Raw genomic sequence first — 19,387 nt, 5'->3', positions numbered from 1 at the left:
ACAAGAGCATGAAGCAGCACCGAAGCAATCATCGATATACCGGAGAAAGAGTTGTGGGAGGAGGCCGGAGTAGGACTGGAACAAGGAATGTTCCACATACCCCATAAAGAGACAGGCATAACTGGGGCCCTTGCGGGTACCCATAGCCACACCTTTTATTTGGAGGAAGTGAGTGGAGTTTAAGGCGAAATTGTTCAGTGAAAGAACAAGTTCAGCCAGACGGAGGAGAGTAGCGGTGGATGGAGATTGTTCGGGCCTCTGTTCGAGGAAGAAGCGGAGAACCATCAGACCATCCCGGTGGGGAATGGAGGTGTAGAGGGATTGGACGTCCATGGTGAAGAGGCGGCGGTTGGGGCCAGAGAACTGGATATTGTTCATATGATGTAGGGTGTCAGAGGAATCATGGACATAGGTGGGAAGGGACTGGACAAGGGGAGAGAGAATGGAGTCAAGATAGCAAGAAATGAGTTCCGTGGGGCAGGAACAGGCTGTCACAATCGGTCTGCCAGGACAGTCCTGTTTGTAGATTTTGGGGAGGAGGTAGAAGTGGGCTGTCCAGGTTGGGAGACTATGAGGTTGGAAGCTGTGGAAGGAAGATCTCCAGAGGAGATGAGGTCAGTAACTGGAAACAATGGCTTGATGTTCAGTGGTGGGGTCATGGTCCAGGGGGAGGTAGGAGGAAGTGTCTGCGAGTTGACACTCAGCCTCTGCGAGGTAGAGATCAGTGTGCCAGGCCCGCATGGGCCCCAGTTATGCCTGTCTCTTTATGGGGTATGTGGAACATTCCTCGTTCCAGTCCTACTCCGGCCCCCTCCCACAACTCTTTCTCCGGTACATCAATGATTGCTTCGGTGCTGCTTCATGCTCTTGTCTGGACCTGGAAAAATTTATTAATTTTGCTTTCAATTTCCACCCCTCCATCATTTTCACATGGTCCATCTCTGACACTTCCCTTCCCTTCCTTGACCTCTCTGTCTCAATTTCTGGTGATAGACTGTCCACCAATATTCATTACAAGCCTACCTCACACAGCTAGCTCGACGACAGCTCCTCACACCCCGCTTCCTGTAAGGACTCCATCCCATTCTCTCAGTTCCTTCACCTCCGTCGCATCTGTTCTGATGATGCCACTTTCAAAAACAGTTCCTCTGAAATGTCTTCCTTCTTCCTTAACCGAGGTTTTCCACCCACGGTGGTTGACAGGCCCCCCAACCGTGTCTGGCCCATCTCCCGCGCATCCGCCCTCACACCTTCTTCTTCCTCCCAGAACCGTGATAGGGTCCCCCTTGTCCTCACTTACCACCCCACCAGCCTCCGCATTCAAAGGATTATCCTCCGCCATTTCCGCCAACTCCAGCATGATGCTACCATCAAACACATCTTCCCTTCACCACCCCTGGCGGCATTCCGCAGGGATCGTTCCCTCTGCGGACACCCTGGTCCACTCCTCCATCACCCCCTACACCTCAACCCCCTCCCACGGCACCTTCCCATGCAACCGCAGAAGGTGCAACACCTGCCCCTTTACTTCCCCTCTCCTCACCGTCCAAGGGCCCAAACACTCCTTTCAAGTGAAGTAGCATTTCACTTGCACTTCCCTCAATTTAGTCTACTGCATTCGCTGCTCCCAATGCGGTTTCCTCTACATTGGAGACACCAAATGCAGATTGGGTGGCCGCTTTGCGGAACACCTTCGGTCTGTCCGCAAGCATGACCCAGACCTCCCTGTCGCTTGCCATTTCAACACATCATTCTGCTCTCATGCCCACATGTCTGTCCTTGGCCTGCTATATTGTTCCAGTGAAGCTCAACGCAAACTGGAGGAGCAGCACCTCATCTTCCGACTAGGCACTTTACAGCCTTCCGGACTGAATATTGAGTTCAACAATTTTAGATCATGAACTCTCTCCTCCATCCCCACCCCCTTTCCGACCCCCCTTTTCCCCAATAATTTATATATATTTTTCTTTTCCCACCTATTTCCATTATTTTTAAATGTATTTCCATCCATTGTTTTATCTCTACCTTTTAGTCTATTTCGATCCCTTCCCCCCACCCCACCCCCACTAGGGCTATCTGTACCTTGCTCGTCCTGCTTTCTACCCTTAAGGTCACCTATTAGCACATTCTTTAGATAATATCACCACCTTCAACACCTCTTTGTCCTTTTGTCTATGACATCTTTTGGCAATCTCCACCTATCACTGGCCCTCTATCCAGCTCTACCTGTCCCACCCCCTCCCCTTAAACCAGCTTATATTTCACCTCTTTTCTATTTTTCCTTAGTTCTGTTGAAGAGTCATATGGAGTCGAAACGTTAACTATGTTCCTCTCCGCAGATGCTGTCAGACCTGCTGAATTTTTCCAGGTATTTTTATATTCTCTGGCTGTAGTGCAACAAGAAACTTAAAATGGAATTTGAGAAGATTAAGTGTTAAAAAGAAAACATTATTTCAGCTTTCTCCAAACTGAATTTCAGAATTCATCTTATAAAGCACAATATTAGTTGAAATAGTAAAAGATTAGTGTCTGGATAATTTTTTCATTTATCAGTTTCCACTACTGTATTTTATGACAAGGAGATAAACTCTGAACTCTTACGAGAAGAATCTAGATAATTTTACTATTAAAGGAATGGTATAATTGACATGAATTTGCTTCTCATATTTGGATGAGCAGTGTAAAAAGAATCTGTATTTTTTAGATATCCCATATGTCTGCTGCTCCAAACTATTTTATCCATTCACCCAGTCATAAAAATAAGTACAACAGACAAGTCAATAATTACCAGAGCCCTTTTGCACTCTGGTAAAAGCTCTTCTAAATACAGAAATGGAAAGTTTCCACAGAACCAGTACATTATCCTTTACAAATCCAGTTCACTGACCCCAAAAAGTTGTGCAAGCTTCTGGTGCGTTGCTTTCATGCAGTGAGCATTCAGGCACATTCCTAGTTAGGTGCAATATTTGCTTTTGTATGTTAGTTTGCAGCACAGCTGATTTTAATCACGATAAGAAAGAAGCACCAGGTAACCAGCCACGGGCAGAGTTCTGATGAAAGATCATCAACCGGAAACATTAACTTTGTTTCTCTGTCCACAGATGCTGCCTGACCTGCTGAGTATTTCCAGCATTTTCTGTTTTTGTTACTAAAAAGTCTGGTTCTGCAAATACCACACATGTAGATAGAGCATCCAAAGCACCTTTTTGTGGCACTTTATCCACTTAACTGGAGACATGGCAGCAATATACATTCTGGATCGCTTTGATTATCTGAGCTGATCTATGCTGCACTTCAGATCAACCCAACAATAAACACTGCTTTAAACATGCTTGCAAAAGAGATCAGATAATCATTCAAATAGTAATCATAAGGATATTTGTTAAAGTTCATAATTGTTGAAATAGCAGGTTGCTTTTATATTTCTTATAAAGACTGAATTGTCAAGTTATGATTTTTTGAGAATCTTAGTCTTTTATTTGTTGTAATTTTAACAATTTCAATTGAAACTTTACTTGGACATTTTCTGCTCAGCTTAAGCTCTAGTGTCATGGGAAAATAGCTAGCCAATATGGAAAATTAAACAATGAAAAAATTAAAATACATCAATACATAATTCAATCTCTGGGAACAATACAAGGGGATTATATATAGAAAAAATTGAACTAATAGATTCTGTTGTTGGAATCTGCATATAGCCAAGTTGGGAGAACTTGATATAAGCAGGAAGCATCATGGGTGAATGCCTTTAGGGTGTCCCAAAGAGTTTTGTGAGCAAACAGGCTCGAGTGAGACCTCAAAGCAAGAAACTGTAACCATATGAAAATACTCAGCAGGTCTAGCAGCATCTGTGGAGAGAGAAACCAAGTTAACATTTCAGGTTGATCACCCTCGATTACCCTTCTTCAGTCTGACGAAGGGTCATCAACCTGAAAAGTCAATTCTCTCTCTCTCTACAGATGCTGCCGGACCTGCTGAGTATTTCCAGTATCAATAGTATTTTTCTGTTGTACCATATGAAATGGATAAGGTCAGAGCAAGAGAAGCAAAGACAATACCAGAGAAGGTAGACACAGGAGAAGACATGACTGTCTCTGGTTAATAACAATGGAGCTTAAAGCAGAAAAAGAGAAAGAAAGAAATAGCCTTAAATGTCCTCAGAACTTCCCAAAGAGCTTTACAGCCAATAGAGTACTTTTTGAAGTGTAACCACTGTTGTCATGACAGAAATGTAGCAGCTAATTTGCGTACAGCAAATACCCTCAAAGAGCAACGAGATAAATAATCAGAGAATCTGTTTTTGTGATGTTGGTTGAGAGTTAAATATTGGCCAGGACACTGGGGAGAACTCCCCCATTCTTCTTTGAATAGTGCCATAGGATCTTTAACATCCAGCTGAGGAGGCAGATGGAATCTCAATTTAACATCTCATCTAGAAGGCAGCACCTCTGGCAATGCAGCACCCTCTCAGAACTGCACTGAAGTGTTTGTTTAGATTAGGTGCTCAAATTCTGGATTCGAGAACTTCTGAAAGGCAAGAGCACTACCAATGTGTTACAGAATGAAGACCAGGAACCAGAGACAAAAATCAGGGTAACCTGAAGGTCTGGCAGGAAAAAGGATGATGTGAATGAAAGGAACAAAAGGAGGTGAAAGGAAACAGTGTCAGAGCAGCAGGTGGCATTGGACAGCATTACCCATGGAATTTTAATTGCTTTGAAGTGAGATTTTTTTTGTAGATTGTGTAGTCTTCCCCCTTTGGGTTATGACTCCCTTTCACAACGACAACTTATATTTACTTAGCACCTTTACCGCAATGAAATGTCCCGAGGTGCTTCACAGGAGCATTATAAAATAAAGTATGCCACCAAGCCACACAAGGGGATATTAGGTCAGATAACCAATAGCTTGGAGTGAGAATTCCAAAGCTTGGGGCCTAGGCAAGACCCCCACCAATGGTGAAGCAATTATAATTGGGAATGCACAAGAGGCCAGATTTAAAGGAATGCAGATATCAGAAGGTGGTGGAGCTGGGGGAGATTACAAAGATAGGGAGGAGCGAGGCCATGGAGGGATTTGAAAACAGGGATGAAAATACTGAAGTCAAGGCATTGCTTGATCGTGAGCCAACGTAGATCTGCAAGCATAGGAGTGATAGGGGAACAGGACTTGGTACAAGTTAAGACACAGGCAGCTGAGCTTTGGATGACCTCAAGTTTGTGGTAGGTAGAATGTGGAAGATCAGCCAGGAATGCATTGGAATAGTCGAATCTAAGAGGTAACAAAGGGCATGAATTAGGGTTTTAGCACCAGGTGAACGGAAACAGTGGCGAAGTCAGGTGATACTACAGGGGTGGAAATAGGCAGTCTTAGAGATGGCACAAATATGAGGTCAGAAGCACATCTCAGAACCGGGTAGGGGATACCAAGGTTGCAAACAAATTGGCTTAATCTCACTGTTCCCGAGGAGAGGGATGGAGTTGGTAGCTAAGGAATGGAGTTCGGAGCAGGGACCGAAAACAATAGCTTCAGTATTCCCAATGTTTAACTGGAGGAAATTTCTGCTGCTCCAGTACAGGATGGCAGATTAGCAGTATGATAATTTAGCAACAGTGGACGAGTCCAGAGAGGTGGTGGTGAGGTAGAGCTGGATGTTGTCAGCACATATGTGAAAACTAACACTGCATCTTCACCCTTTTTTAAAAAAAATTCAATCATGGGCCCTGGGCATCACTGGCTAGGCCAGCATTTATTGCTCATCCCTAATTGCTCTCGAGAAGGTGGTGCTGAGTTGCTTTCTTGAACTGCTGCAGTCCATGTGGTGTAGGTACACCCACAGTGTTGTTAGGGAGGGAGTTGCAGGATTTTGACCCAGCAACAATGAAGGAACGGTGATATATTTCCAAGTCAGGGTGGTGTGTGGCTTGGAGGGGAACTTCCAGGTGGTGGTGTTCCCATGCGTTTGCTGCCCTTGTCCTTCTAGATGATAGTGATCGTGGTCTGGAAAGTGCTGTCTAAGGAGCTTTGTTGAGTTCCTGCAGTGCATTTTGTAGATGGTACAGACTATTGCCACTACGCACCATTGGTGGAGGAAATGGATGTTTGTGGATGGGGTGCCAATAAAGCATGCTCTTTTTTTCCCTAGATGGTGTCAAGCTTCTTGAGTGTTGTTGGAGTTGCACTCATCCAGGCAAGTGAAGAGTACTCCATCACACTCCTGACTTTTGCCATATAGATAGTGGACAGGCTTTGGAGAGTCAGGAGGTGAGTTACTTACTGCAGGATTCCTAGTTTCTGACCTGCTCTTGTAGCCACGATACTTATATGGCTAGTCCAATTCAGTTTCTGGTTAATGGTAACCCCCAGGATGTTGATAGTGGGGGATTCAGCAATAGTAATGCCATTGAATGTCATGGGGAGATGGTTAGATTCTCTCATTTGAGATGGTCATTGCCTGGCACTTGTGTGGCACAAATGTTACTTGCCATTTGTCAGCTCAAGCCGCGATATTGTCCAGGTCTTGCTGCATTTGGACATGGACTGCTTCAGCATCTGAGGAGTCACAAATTGTGCTGAACATTGTGCAATCATCAGCGAACATCCCCACTTCTTATGATGGAAGGAAGGTCATTGCTGAAGCAGCTGAAGATGGTTGTGCCGAGGACACTATCCTGAGGAACTCCTGCAGTGATATCCTGGAACTGAGATGATTGACCTCCAACAACCACAACCATCTTCCTTTGTGCTAGATATGACTCCAACCAGTGGAGAGCTTTCCCCTAATTCCCATTGACTCCAGTTTTGCTAGAGCTCCTTGATGCTATACCGGTCAAATGTTGCCTTGATGTCAAGGGCAGTCACTTTCACCTCACCTCTGGAGTTCAGTTCTTTTCTCCATGTTTGAACCAAGGCTGTAATAAGGTCAGGAGCTGAGTGATCCTGGCGGAACCTAAACTGAGTGTCAGTGAGCAGTTTATTGCTAAGCAAGTGCCGCTTCACAGCACTATTGATGACCCCTTCCATCACCTTACTGATGATTGAGGGTAGACTGATGGGGCGGTAATTGGCTGGGTTGCATTCATCCTGCTTTTTGTGTACAGGACATACCTGGTCAATTTTCCACATTGCTGCGTAGATGCTGCTGCTGTAGCTATACTGGAACAGCTTGGCTAGGGGCGTGGCAAGTTCTGGAGCACAAGTCTTCAATACTATTGCTAGAATACTGTCAGGGCCCACAGTCTTTGCAGTATCCAGTGCCTTCAGCCATTTCTTGATATCACGTGGAGTGAATCGAATTAGCTAAAGACTGGCATCTGTGATGCTGGGGAACGAGGAGGCCGAGATGGATCATCCACTTGGCACTTCTGGCTGAAGATTGTTTACAAATGCTTCGGCCTTATCTTTTGCACTGAGGTGCTGGGCTCCCCCATCATTGAGGATAGGGATATTTGTGGACCCTCCTCCTCCAGTTAGTTGTTTAATTGTCCACCACCATTCACGACTGAATGTGGCAGGACTGCAGAGCTTAGATTTGATCCGTTGGTTGTGGGATAACTTAGCTCTGTTTATTACATGCTGCTTACACTGTTTGGCACACAAGTAGCCCTGTGGTGTAGCTTCAGCAGGTTGACATCTTATTTTCAGGTATGCCCGGTGCTGCTCCTGGCACGCCCTCCTGCACTCTTTATTGAACCAGGGTTGATCCCCTGGCTTGGTGGTAATGGTAGAGTGGGGAGATATGCCGACATTGAAGTCCCCCACCCAGAGTATATTCTGCACCCTCGCTGCCCTCAATGCTTCCTCCATGTGGTGTTCAACATGGAGGAGTACTGGGGGGGGTGGTGGTAGATGGTAATCAGCAGGAGGTTTCTTTGCCCATGTTTGACCTGATGGCATGAGACTTCATGGGGTCTGGAGTCAATGTGGAGGACTCCCAGGGCAACTCCCTCCTGTCTGCATACCACTGTGCCAGCGCTTCTGCTGGGTCTGTCCTGCAATTTTTTTTTTAAATTCACTCACAGAATGTTGACATTGCTAGAAATGTTAGCATTTATTGCTCATTCCTAACTACCTTTGACAAAGTGGTGGGGAGCCACCTTCTTGAACCACTGCAGTCCCTGTTGAGTAGATACTGCCAGGATTTTGATCCAGTGACAATGAAGAAATGCTTTGACTTTGCAGAACTCACTCTGCAAAAAAAGACGGTGAATTTGGCACCACAGGCACTGGATAATAATGCAGGACTGTTACTAGATATAAATAGGTCATTAGACCCCTCAATTGCCTGCTGCAAAACACTGTGATGTAGTAAAACTTTAGATAAACTCCTCTGCCTCACTCTTTTAAACTCTCCAAAACGATTAAATGGAACTTCACATCTGGCCTTGAATAACTAGATTAAATAGCCAGAGAACTACACTAAACGTACACTGTGCTGCTACCTCAGGGCTTTTCAAAAGACACTGAAAACAATCTTGGGCTTTCTACTTCTGCTTTTATCGTACACACCAGAGTTCATCCATTCCAATTTTTTTTGCTCTTCCTTCTCCCCCCACCACCACCCCTACATATCCTAAATGCAGCAACTCTGACCACAGTACAGATCCCCTGGCACCAGTACACTGCTACTCTTCATCCATGAGCCTATAAAGCAAGTGACAATCACAAAGGCATCACTCTTTTCAAGCCCTCACTCTGTTCTTTATTCCATGTCCATTTAAATTTTCTCCAGGCAGGCAAAAGGAGGAAGGATGGTGATCAGGAATAGGAAAATTGCTCTGAATTTAAAGAGGGGGTGGGGGGACAGGCAACAGTATTCTTCAAAAGAAATCTCTAATTTCACCTCAAGGACAGTTAATAACATACCACTTTCAGCAGTCTTATGTCAACCTATTTTGTTTTTAAATAGCCAGACTAAAAGTAAAGCCACAGCTGGCTTCTACTGCATTCTAGATCCATCATGCTCTGAGTATCACTGGCACCATTTCAAATAAAGAAGTACAGCACATCCTTCACACTGACGTATCATTTACATTGCTGTTATCATTCAACCCTATTGGTGACCTTTGATTGTACTTTGTGGTGTGAGTGAATTCACGAAACACAGTCCCATTCGAGTTTCTGCTTGTCTACCACACCCAAAATACATACAGTAAATGCTGGCTTCAGACAGAGTTTATAAAAATATTTAACTGCTGCAAACAATTGTTGTTACGACTAAGAGGCAATTATCTTTTAATTGACAAAGTATGTTAAATCAGGAACTCGTTATAGGTGATGTCAAGTTTGGATTTCAAATCCTGAAGACAATAACAACTTGTATTTATATAGCAACTTTTAAACAAAGTAAAACATCCCACAGAGCAATAAATAAAATTTACACCAAGCCACATAAGGTGATATTAGAACAGGTAATAAAAACTTAGTCAAAGTGGAAGGTTTTAAATAGAATCGAAAAGGAGGAGAAAAATTGAGGTTTAAGTCTGTGGAAGGAAGGAAAGACTCGAGAGAGGTAAGGAGCTCTACAGTGTTAAGCTCCAGGAAAAGAATGAGATGAGTCTTGATTCAATCACGATAAGGGTGGAGAGCAGAATTAAATGAATCATTAAAAGAAAATTTACAAGGACGTGAAGGAAAACATACACCACATGATAAACAGATCTGGAGCAGGACAGTGTAATTGCAGAATTCGCAGTGAAATGACTACAGATTTAAGACCTACCCGACCTCGGTCAGTTAATGAGCCAAACTTAGGAGGGGTCTGGTGATTCTAAAGAATACATGAAAGATAATTTAGAATTCAAAAATTTACTTAAAAAGATTACAGGCAATTCTTACTTGAAACAAAAGCATTGCTAGTCAGTGCTATCTTTGACTTAGTTACAATATCTCATTATGTTTTTGATTATGAGAAAGGCCCCATCTATATCTTTACTTCATTCAGCCAATACTATTAAAAGATTATTCTTGTTTATAAATTATCCTGGACCACGAAAGTTAACTGATTGTTTACTGGACAAACTGCTACGATTTGGTCAAGCTGCCTTTTTGAGCTCATATTGATTTAAAAAATACAAATATAAAAGCTGATAAATGTTTCAGTATTTTTTAAACATTCTTATATTTTAGGATTAAAATGGGGCACTTTTATTTTTTCATCTCAGTTTTAAGATTTGAAATCTTCTAAATGTTTCTGGTAAATTGGGTGATTTCTGCGCTGGTTCATCTTTGTTTACAGACCTTGGTCTTTCTCATCTCTCTAGAACAGATACCTAAAAGTCTTACGTAATCCCTGAGACAACAATCAACTGACATAAACACGACAGATGTGTGCATCAATAAAACTTCCCTAATGCAGCAACGTACAAGCTGCAAAACAGGAAGTCAAGGCTGCAGAGATTAAATTGTCACCAGTTGATATTGGTGCAGATTGAGTGCAGATAGTGTACAAACAAAATACCATTATTCAGATATAGGGGCTGCCCAATAAACAGTATTATTGCAAGAACACAGCATTATTCTAATACCCCTAAAATAATCAGCTGCTGAGAAACAAATTTTCAAAGGAAACATGCCATTATATTTTAAAATACATAAGCAATTGTTTCTTAAAAATAACCTGTTATTTCAGTGTGAAAAATAAGACCAAGTTCCATTTGACAACATGGATCCTTATTCATTTTGTTTACAATGAGGAAAACAAACAGAAATCCTCTTATATTTTTAAAGCAGCAGATGGACCCTCCCACTGCTGTGTTTCTGAAAAAACAAGATGTCTAAGAGGTTAAACTACCAGCAAACTTACCCACTTGTTTTCACATAATACACGTTCTCTGCCCCAAGTCCTCAAACCCATAACAAACTGATCAGGGTGCATGCAGATTGAAATCCCACTGTGTGATATCAGTAACAAAAGCTAAAATTCCTTTGAAAAATGAAATTCCTTTGCTATTGACTTGCTAATTTATTTCAAATGTGTTGAGGTCTTTTTAAAAATCAGCAAACAAAGGAGTTTCATACTGATAAAAGCAAAATACTGCGGATGCTGGAAATCTGAAACAAAAACAAAAAATAGCTGGAAAAACTCAGCAGGTCTGACAGCATCTGTGGAGAGGAACACGGTTAATGTTTCGAGTCCGTATGTTCTGATGAAGAGTCATACGGACTCAAAACGTTAACTGCGTTCCTCTCCGCAGATGCTGTCAGACCTGCTGAGTTTTTCCAGCTATTTTTGTTTTTGAGTTTCATGCTGATATGTTTTTTCATAATATCCAAGGATACAGTAACACTAAATCCCACCAAGCATGCCATCAATTCCAATAAAGAAACTATTATAATTTTTCTTTATTCTTTCATGGGATGCGGACATCGCTGACAAGGTCCTTGAACCGAGTGGTTTGCTCGGTCACTTCAGAGGGCAGTTAAGAATCAACCACTTTGCTGTGGGTCTGGAATCACATGTAGGCTAGACCAAGCGAGGATGGCAGATTTCCTTCCCTAAAAGACATTAGTGAACCAGCTGGGTTTTTGCAACAATCAATGATGGTTGCCTTGGTCACCATTACTGAAACCAGCTTTATAGTTATTGGCAAAATACTGCGGATGCTGGAAATCTGAAACAAAAACAAAAAATGCTGGAAAAACTCAGCAGGTCTGACAGCATCTGTGGAGAGAGAGAGACAGACGTAACGTTGAGTCCGTATGACTCTTCTTCAGATCTAAAGGGAAGTAGAGATGTGGTGAAATATATACTGATTAAAGGGGGTGGAACTGGTGAAGTTGGATAGAATGCCAGCGATAGGTGGAGGCAAAGGAGAGATGGCAAAGATGTCATAAACAGAACGTCAAAGAGTTGTTAATGGTGGTGGTACTGGCTAAATGAGGTGCTAATGGTGACATTAAGAAAGCAAAATGTGATAATGGCCAGACCACGGTAAGCGACCACTGGAAAGTGACAGATGGCCCTAGTGGGGGTGGGGTGGGGGGAGGGGACGGTAATGGGAAGAAAGATCGAAAATAGGCTAAAAGCTGGGGATAAAATAATGAATGAAAATGGAAATAAATTTAAAAAATAATAATAATAATGAAAATAAGTGGGGGAAAAAAATTAATGAAAATTAAAAAAATAAAAATGAATATGGAAAAAAGGGAGATGAAAAAGGCGGGTGGGGATGGAGGAGACAGTTCATGGTCTGAAGTTGTTGAACTCAACATTCAGTCCGGAAGGCTGTAAAGTGCCTAATCGGAAGATGAGGTGCTGTTCCTCCAGTTTGCGTTGAACTTCACTGGACAATTGCAGCAGGCCAAGGATGGACATGTGGGCACGAGAGCAGAATGATGTGTTGAAACGGCAAGCGACAGGAAGGTCTGGGTCATGCTTGCGGACGGACCGCAGGTGTTCTGCAAAGCAGTCACCCAGTCTGCATTTGGTCTCTCCAATGTAGAGGAGACCGCATTGGGAGCAGCGAATGCAGTAGACCAAATTGAGGGAAGTGCAAGAGAAACGCTGCTTCACTTGTAAGGAGTATTTTGGCCCTTGGACAGTGTAGGGGGGGTGGGGGGAAGTAAAGAGGCAGGTGTTGCACCTTCTGCAATTGCATGGGAAGGTGCTATGGGACGGGGTTGAGGGTGATGGAGGAGTGGGCCAGGGTGTCCGGGAGGGAATGGGGTGGTGAAGGGAAGATGTATTTGGTGGTGGCATCATGCTGGAGTTGGTGCAAATGGCGGAGGATGATCCTTTGAATGCGGAGACTGGTGGGGTGAAAAGTGAGGACAAAGGGGACCTTATCATGGGTCTGGGAGGGAGAAGAAGGTGTGAGGACAGAGGTGCAGGAGATGGGTTGGACACGGTTGAGGGTCCTGTCAACCACCGTGGGTGGGAAACCTTGGTTAAGGAAGAAAGAAGGCATTGAGAAGCACTGTTTTGGAAAGTGGCATCATCAGGACAGATGCGATGGAGGCGAAGGAACTGAGAGAATGGGATGGAGTCCTTACAGGAGTCAGGGTGTGAGGAGCTGTAGTCGAGGTAGCTGTGGGAGTCGGTGGGCTTGTAATGAATATTGGTGGCCAGTCAATCACCAGAAATTGAGACAGAGAAGTCAAGGAAGGGAAGGGAAGTGTCAATGATGGACCATGTGAAAGTGATGGAAATTGGAAGCAAAATTGATAAGTTTTTCCAGGTCCAGGCGAGAGAATGAAGCAGCACCGAAACAGTCATCGATGTACCAAAAGAAGAGTTGTGGGAGGGGGCCTGAGTAGGACTGGAACAAGGAATGTTCCACATACCCCATAAAGAGACAGGCACAACTGGGGTCCATGCAGGTACCCATAGCCACACCTTTTATCCAGTTTTACCGGTTCCACCTCCCTTAATCAGTATATATTTCACCACATCTCTACCTCCCTTTAGATCTAAAGAAGAGTCATATGGACTCGAAACGTTATCTCTGTCTCTCTCTCTCCACAGATGCTGTCAGATCTGCTGAATTTTTCCTGCATTTTTTCGTTTTTGTTTATATTTATTGGTTTGTTTACTGAATTTAAATTCCACGAGCTGCTGTGGCAGGATTAGAACCTATGTCCTCAGAGCAATAGTTTAGGCCTCTAGATTATGCCACTGTCTCCTCCAATTACTGCTAGACTAACCTGTAAACATCTAAACCTGGATATAAAGCTCATTAAAATGAATGTTCTCTGACCTTTGCAATCTCAAGGAAGCATAGTAACCATCATGTGTGGTGGATACAATGAAGTCTGAGTTTTATATATAAAAAATTGCAAATGCTACATCAATAAAACACATTTGCTACAATAAATGAAAGCATGGCTGTTTCAAGTAGTATAAGCATTTGCAAATGTTTGTAGGCTCTCATTTACTGCAGTAAATGCTGTTTAACATCACAAACAATGTTTGTTAGTAATCATTCATGTAATGCACCAGTCAAAGTTGAGGAAAAAGGCAAAAATGAGGAATCAACAGGTCATACCTTAACGTTAAAAGGTTTTTTAGGGGAGCTGGAGGTTTCACAAAATTTGTTCTTCATGAAGTTGTGGTTGCAGATCTTTCTTGGTTTATTATGGTCATCATAATCTGTAATGGAGCAAATAAGGTACTGTTCGTCATCATCACTATCCTCTCTTGAGTCTCTATTTCCGATGCCAACTCCTTCTATGTCAAAGATCAGATCGTCTTCTGCCATGCTGAAATGTTAATACCCCCAGGCTTAGGGCTTTGCTTTGCAAAGTAGGTTCACCTGTAAAAAGTAAACAAATTGTCTCATCATCTGTTTTTGACTGTTGATTTTGATGTATCCTGGACTTTTTAAAAAAAAATGGAAACTAGAAAGTCCAATATTAGGTGTAATAATTTTCCTTAAAGGTTTCAGTGAGTGTTTGTTTTTTTTTTAAATAGTTCGCATGATTTATATATTTTCTGTTCATTTTCATTTCTGGTTCTTTGGAGGAAGTCACAAAACATTTACACAAATCATAGTCCAACCACACAGGCATATTAAATTCATACCAGATCCATCTGTTAATGTAACAACTCCCCTCCTCCGCTTACTCTTTTATTTTTACCTCCCCTTTCATGCAGCTCTCTATCACACAGTCTATTCCTCCTAGAATGGCAGGGCAGTCCAGATTGCTGAATAGTCAAAAATTGTCAACTGAAGCCAGTGAGGTTCGGTGACAGCTTGCACAAGCCTCAGATACGTGACTAAGGAGGTAAAGAGGTGGAGCTATAAATCGCTGAAGTACATTAAGAACCTAGTGATGCTGCAACATGAAGTGTCCCAAATAGAAAGCACGTACTCAGTTATATGCATGTGGACATCGTTGGTGACTCTTCGCTGTGCGTGCAGAGAACCACGTTTGCAACAAAGCACTGTGCAAAGTGCTGGGAATTGCCTTGGCAAGTACAAACACTGCACATGCAGCAAGAAGTGCACCAATACCTTCTGAGCGGTATTCAAAAACGATGCTACCGAAAAGTCGTTACAGAATGCAGCGCTCAGCTGCTATAAGAAAACTCTGAAGATGTTTCTTGAAGCCACTTCCTTGACACTGAACGTTTCTGCTAGCCCTGGGAATGATCAGCAGGCAGTGATATTACCAAGCGCACCAAAAGACTAACCAAATTAACAAGCAGCACGAGAGACTAAGTACAAGTATATATTTTATAATGTAAGCCAGCTGCTCCTCAAATGCTGCAAACTAAGTGATTTCCAGTGCTTTAGCACAACATTCCTACTGCACAGTAATGAAAGTGTTTGCTGCTGCGGAATCGAACTCTCAAACATCAGGTTCTACATGAAAGACGCTCATAAATGAAAATCTTTCAAATCTTCACATTCAAACTTAATTTAATTCATAGAATCATACCATAGAGGCCACCATTTGGCCCATCGTCCTGCATTGGTTCTTTGACAGCTATTCAATTAGACCCACTGTTTCCCCAAAACCCTTCAAATTTCCTCTCTCCAAGTACAGCTATCCCTCATTTAGCACTCCAAATGTGTGTTGAGAAATGGTTTGCCAAACAAAAATCACATTGTCATAAGAAAGTATGTAAATAAGGGTGGGTCACATTACTGATCTGTAATTTTTAGATTAAAAACCTATTTTGATATGTTAATTTAAAGTATTTAATACAGAACGCTTATGTAGCACAGCTAGGTGCCCAATTTTCAATGAATGTTAAATAAAATGTTAAATAAGCATAAATAATGCACCATTAAAACGCAATCTTCCACAGAACAATGTTTCTAACTAGTGGTGTCTTTGCTTCTGCACAATCTTCAACCAAACGACTTTTCGGTAGCGCCAAGTGCAGTGTTCGTACTTGCCAAGGCAGTTCCCAGCACTTTGCAGAGTGCTTTGTTGCAAACATGGTTATCGGCGCATGCACAGTGAAGGGTCACCAACAATGTCCACATGCATAGTAATTGCACTAAAGCAAAACAGCTGGTGGCACTATTCGGGTAAGTCCCCTATTTTCCAATGTGTGCTAAAACGAAAACGCAACAAAACGTTCTTTAAGCAGGGGTAGCTGCATTTTTTAAAAAATCATTCTCGAGATGCAAGTGTCACTGGCAAGGCTAGCATCTATTGCCCATCCCTAATTGCCCTTGAAAAGGTGGTGGTGAGCTGCCTTCTTGAACCGTTGCAGTCCATTTGGTACAAGCACACACACTGTTGCTAGGGAGTTCCAGGATTTTGACCCATTGACGGTGAAGGAACAACGATACATTTCTAAGTCAGGTTGATGAGTGACTGGGAGGGGAACTTGCAGGTGGTGGTGTTCCCATGCATCTGCTACCCTTGTCCTTCTAGGTAGTGGAGTTCACAGGTTTAGAAGGTGCTTTGTCAAAGGAGGCACAGCAGATTTTGCTGCAGTGCATCTTCTGTATGGTACACATTGCTGCTACAGTGCACCGGTGTTGGAAGGAGTGAATGTTTAAGATGGTGGATGAGGTGCCAGAGGGGCTGTTTTGTCCTGGATGGTATTAAGTTTCTTGTGTTTTTTGGAGCTGCACTCATCCAGGCAAGTGAAGAGTATTCCATTATATTCCTGACTTGTGCCTTGTAGATGGTAGACAGGCTTTGGGGAGTCAGGAAGTGAGTTACTCACCACCGAATTCCCAGCCTCTAACTTACTTTTTTAGCCACAGTTTTAAATGGCTGGTTCAGTTAGATTTCTGGTCAATGGTAACCCCAGGATATTGATGGTGGGGATTCAGCAATGGTAATGCCATTGAACATCAAGGGGAGATGGTTAGATTCCTTCTTCATCATTGCTGGGCACTTGTGTGGCACAAACATTACTTGCCACTTATCAGCCCAAACCTGAATGTTTTCCAGGTCTTGGTGCATGTAGGCATAGACTGCTTCAGTATCTGAGGAGTTGCAAATGGTACTGGACATTGTGCAGTCATAAGCGAACATCCCTGCTTCTGCCCTTATGATGGAGAGAAGGTTATTGATGAAGCAACTGAAAATGGTTGGGCTAGGACACTAACCTGAGCAACTCCTGCAGTGATGCCCTGGAGTTGAGTTGATTGGTCTCCAGCAACCACCACCATCTTCCTTTGTGCTAGGTATGACTCACTCAGTAGAGGGTTTCCCCCCTGGTTCCTACTGACTTCAATTTTGCTAGGGCTCCTTGATGCTACACCTGGTCAAATGCTGCCTTGATGTCAAGTGCAGGTCATTCTCACCTCACCTCTGGAATTCAGCTCTTAGGTCTATGTTTGGGCCAAAGGTATAATTAGATCTAGAGCCAAATGCACCTGATAGAACTCAAGCTAAGCATTGACGAACAGGTTATTGCTGCCTAAGTGTCACTCGATAACACTGTCAATGAAACTTTCCATCACTTTCCTGATGAGAGAGAGTAGACTGATGGGGCTGTAATTGGCCAGTTTGGATTTGCCCTGCTGTGCGTGTACAGGACAATTTTCCACCTTGTCAGGTAGAGGCCACTTGTACTGCAACATTCAATAGTAATTTTCAAAAGGGAAATGAATCTGTTTTCACCACCCTCTCACACAGTGTATTCTAGATCACGACGACTTGATGGGTAAAAAAAAATCTCCCTTCTTTTTTTGCCAATTACCTTAGATCTGGTTACTGACCCTACTGCCACTGGAAACAGGATTGCATTATCTACTCTATCAAAACCCTTGATGATTTTGAACATTGACATTACTATTCCCCTCAACCTTCTCTGCTCTAAGAACAATTCTAGCTTCGCTAGTCTCTCCATAGAAATGAAGTCCATCAACCCTGGTACCATTCTAGTAAATTTAGCAAGACACAATTTGATATTTTTATTCTTGCGTCTCTCTGCACACCCTACTGCCCCAATGCCACCCCCACTACAATGTTCTTACCTCTTTTCTCTAAAGGCATTGCTAAAGCTCTTTTTTAAAATTATTCTCCTACTGAAGGCACTGCCACTCACTGGAGTAGTTTCACAAGCATTCAATGCTGTTCAGTACATCACCTATGTGCCCATTATTCATATAAGCCTGGCTGTGAGAGTGTGGGCAGGCAATTACTTTGTGGGGTGTCACAACCAAGCCTGATTACATCCTCTCCTAGCACTTTGTGACCCATGTGCAACTCCTTCAGACAGTTCCAAGGTAACTAGGAACTGCAAGCATCATAAGTTGGAAGGACAACTGTGCATGGTTTAATGATGCACTACATCAAAATGCAAACATTATTCAGTTTAATAAGTGTATTTTTTCTTGACATTTGGAGCTTGTATTGGATTTCCTACAAACAGGCTCATGCCTTCACTTCCAACACAGCAAAGATGGTACATGGCCAGAAGCACCTGTATTATCACAAATTGCTGGTACTTAATGCTGTGAAGCAGTTCTCCAGAAACTATGACAAAGTACAGCCAAGTTGCATGTCGTAATTACTGCAAACACTGGCTCTTCAGAGGGATTTAGGCTGTCACTCTAGTGCTTGTGAGTCATATGCCTCTTCCCTCTAGGCCTTTGACGCTGCCTTTCAAACCTCTACTGCTGGTTGTTGCAAAGCTGGTAGGCATGTGTTTGGCACACCAGGTGTTTGCAAAACATAGGGTGAGTTGCTTCTGAGTAAAAAACGCTGACCAATGTATCCCCTTGGAAACAAAATACTCACTTTCCTACCTCAAAAAATTCAATATTAATTGCTTAAGAAACGTAAAACAGTAAATCCTTTAGAATTCAGTCACTGCAAATATTGTTAACTTATGCTTCAATCATATTGTTAAAATCCATTATCTGGATTTGCCAGTGTTGGATACTATTCAGTATATCTAAATGAAGTCTTCACAGTCTTAAGTAGGTTAACTGTATGTATTTAACTACAAGAACTATGTACACATATACAGTAAAGAGTTCGAGCTAGGGACTGTCTCCATGTTTGCTTGTGTGCACGGTTCTGTCCAATACTGGACTGACCCTGTGTGCGGGTTATGTGTTCTTTTCTATCACTGTGTGGGCGGTATTGTAATCAGTCCCACGTTAGCCCAATGTGTGCCAGACCCTTATACTACACAGGCTAATGTAAGTGAAGCATACAACTAATGATTTTTAGACACCAATCAATAAGTTTGAAGATCCAGCCTTATAACAGTATCCATCATTACCCACTGAACCATCCACAACAATGCAAATAGTGAGAACTGAAAAGCTTAATACTTTGAAATACATACACTGTTTCTTTTTTAATATCGATAAAGGGCTTCTGTTTAAGTTTCTATTCTTAAGAGGGTCTGCTGTAGCTTAACTGAGGGATTGCTTGCTGTTACGAGTCAACAATGCCATTTTCATTGCATCATCCAACTATGATAGGAGGCAAATTAGACGTAACCTGCACTGTGGTCTTT

The 19,387-nt window shown here is 42.7% G+C and overlaps 1 protein-coding gene across 6 annotated transcripts in view; it reads right to left on the bottom strand.

Moving 5' to 3' along the window:
• Window positions 1-19,387, bottom strand: part of eef2k (eukaryotic elongation factor 2 kinase) — a 65,502-nt gene that overhangs the window by 37,156 nt on the left and 8,959 nt on the right. For 4 of the 6 annotated variants that reach the window (XM_078558830.1, XM_078558828.1, XM_078558829.1 and 1 more), the window contains exons 2-3: window positions 13,986-14,252; window positions 9,722-9,769 (exon numbers count right to left, since the gene is read on the bottom strand). In XM_078558830.1, the coding sequence (XP_078414956.1) occupies window positions 9,722-9,769; window positions 13,986-14,198 (261 nt within the window). In that variant the 5' untranslated portion in view covers window positions 14,199-14,252. Of the gene's footprint in view, window positions 1-9,721; window positions 9,770-13,985; window positions 14,253-15,381; window positions 15,402-19,387 lie in introns of those variants that run through there. The other 2 variants (XM_078558831.1, XM_078558832.1) reach the window with 2 other exon arrangements.

This window comes from Cetorhinus maximus, chromosome 15 (assembly GCF_964194155.1).
Source record: "Cetorhinus maximus chromosome 15, sCetMax3.hap1.1, whole genome shotgun sequence".
In the NCBI taxonomy this organism is placed as follows: Eukaryota; Metazoa; Chordata; class Chondrichthyes; order Lamniformes; family Cetorhinidae; genus Cetorhinus; species Cetorhinus maximus.
The sequence above is the reverse complement of the archived record's forward strand: the minus strand, read 5'-3'. Positions and strand labels throughout refer to the sequence as shown.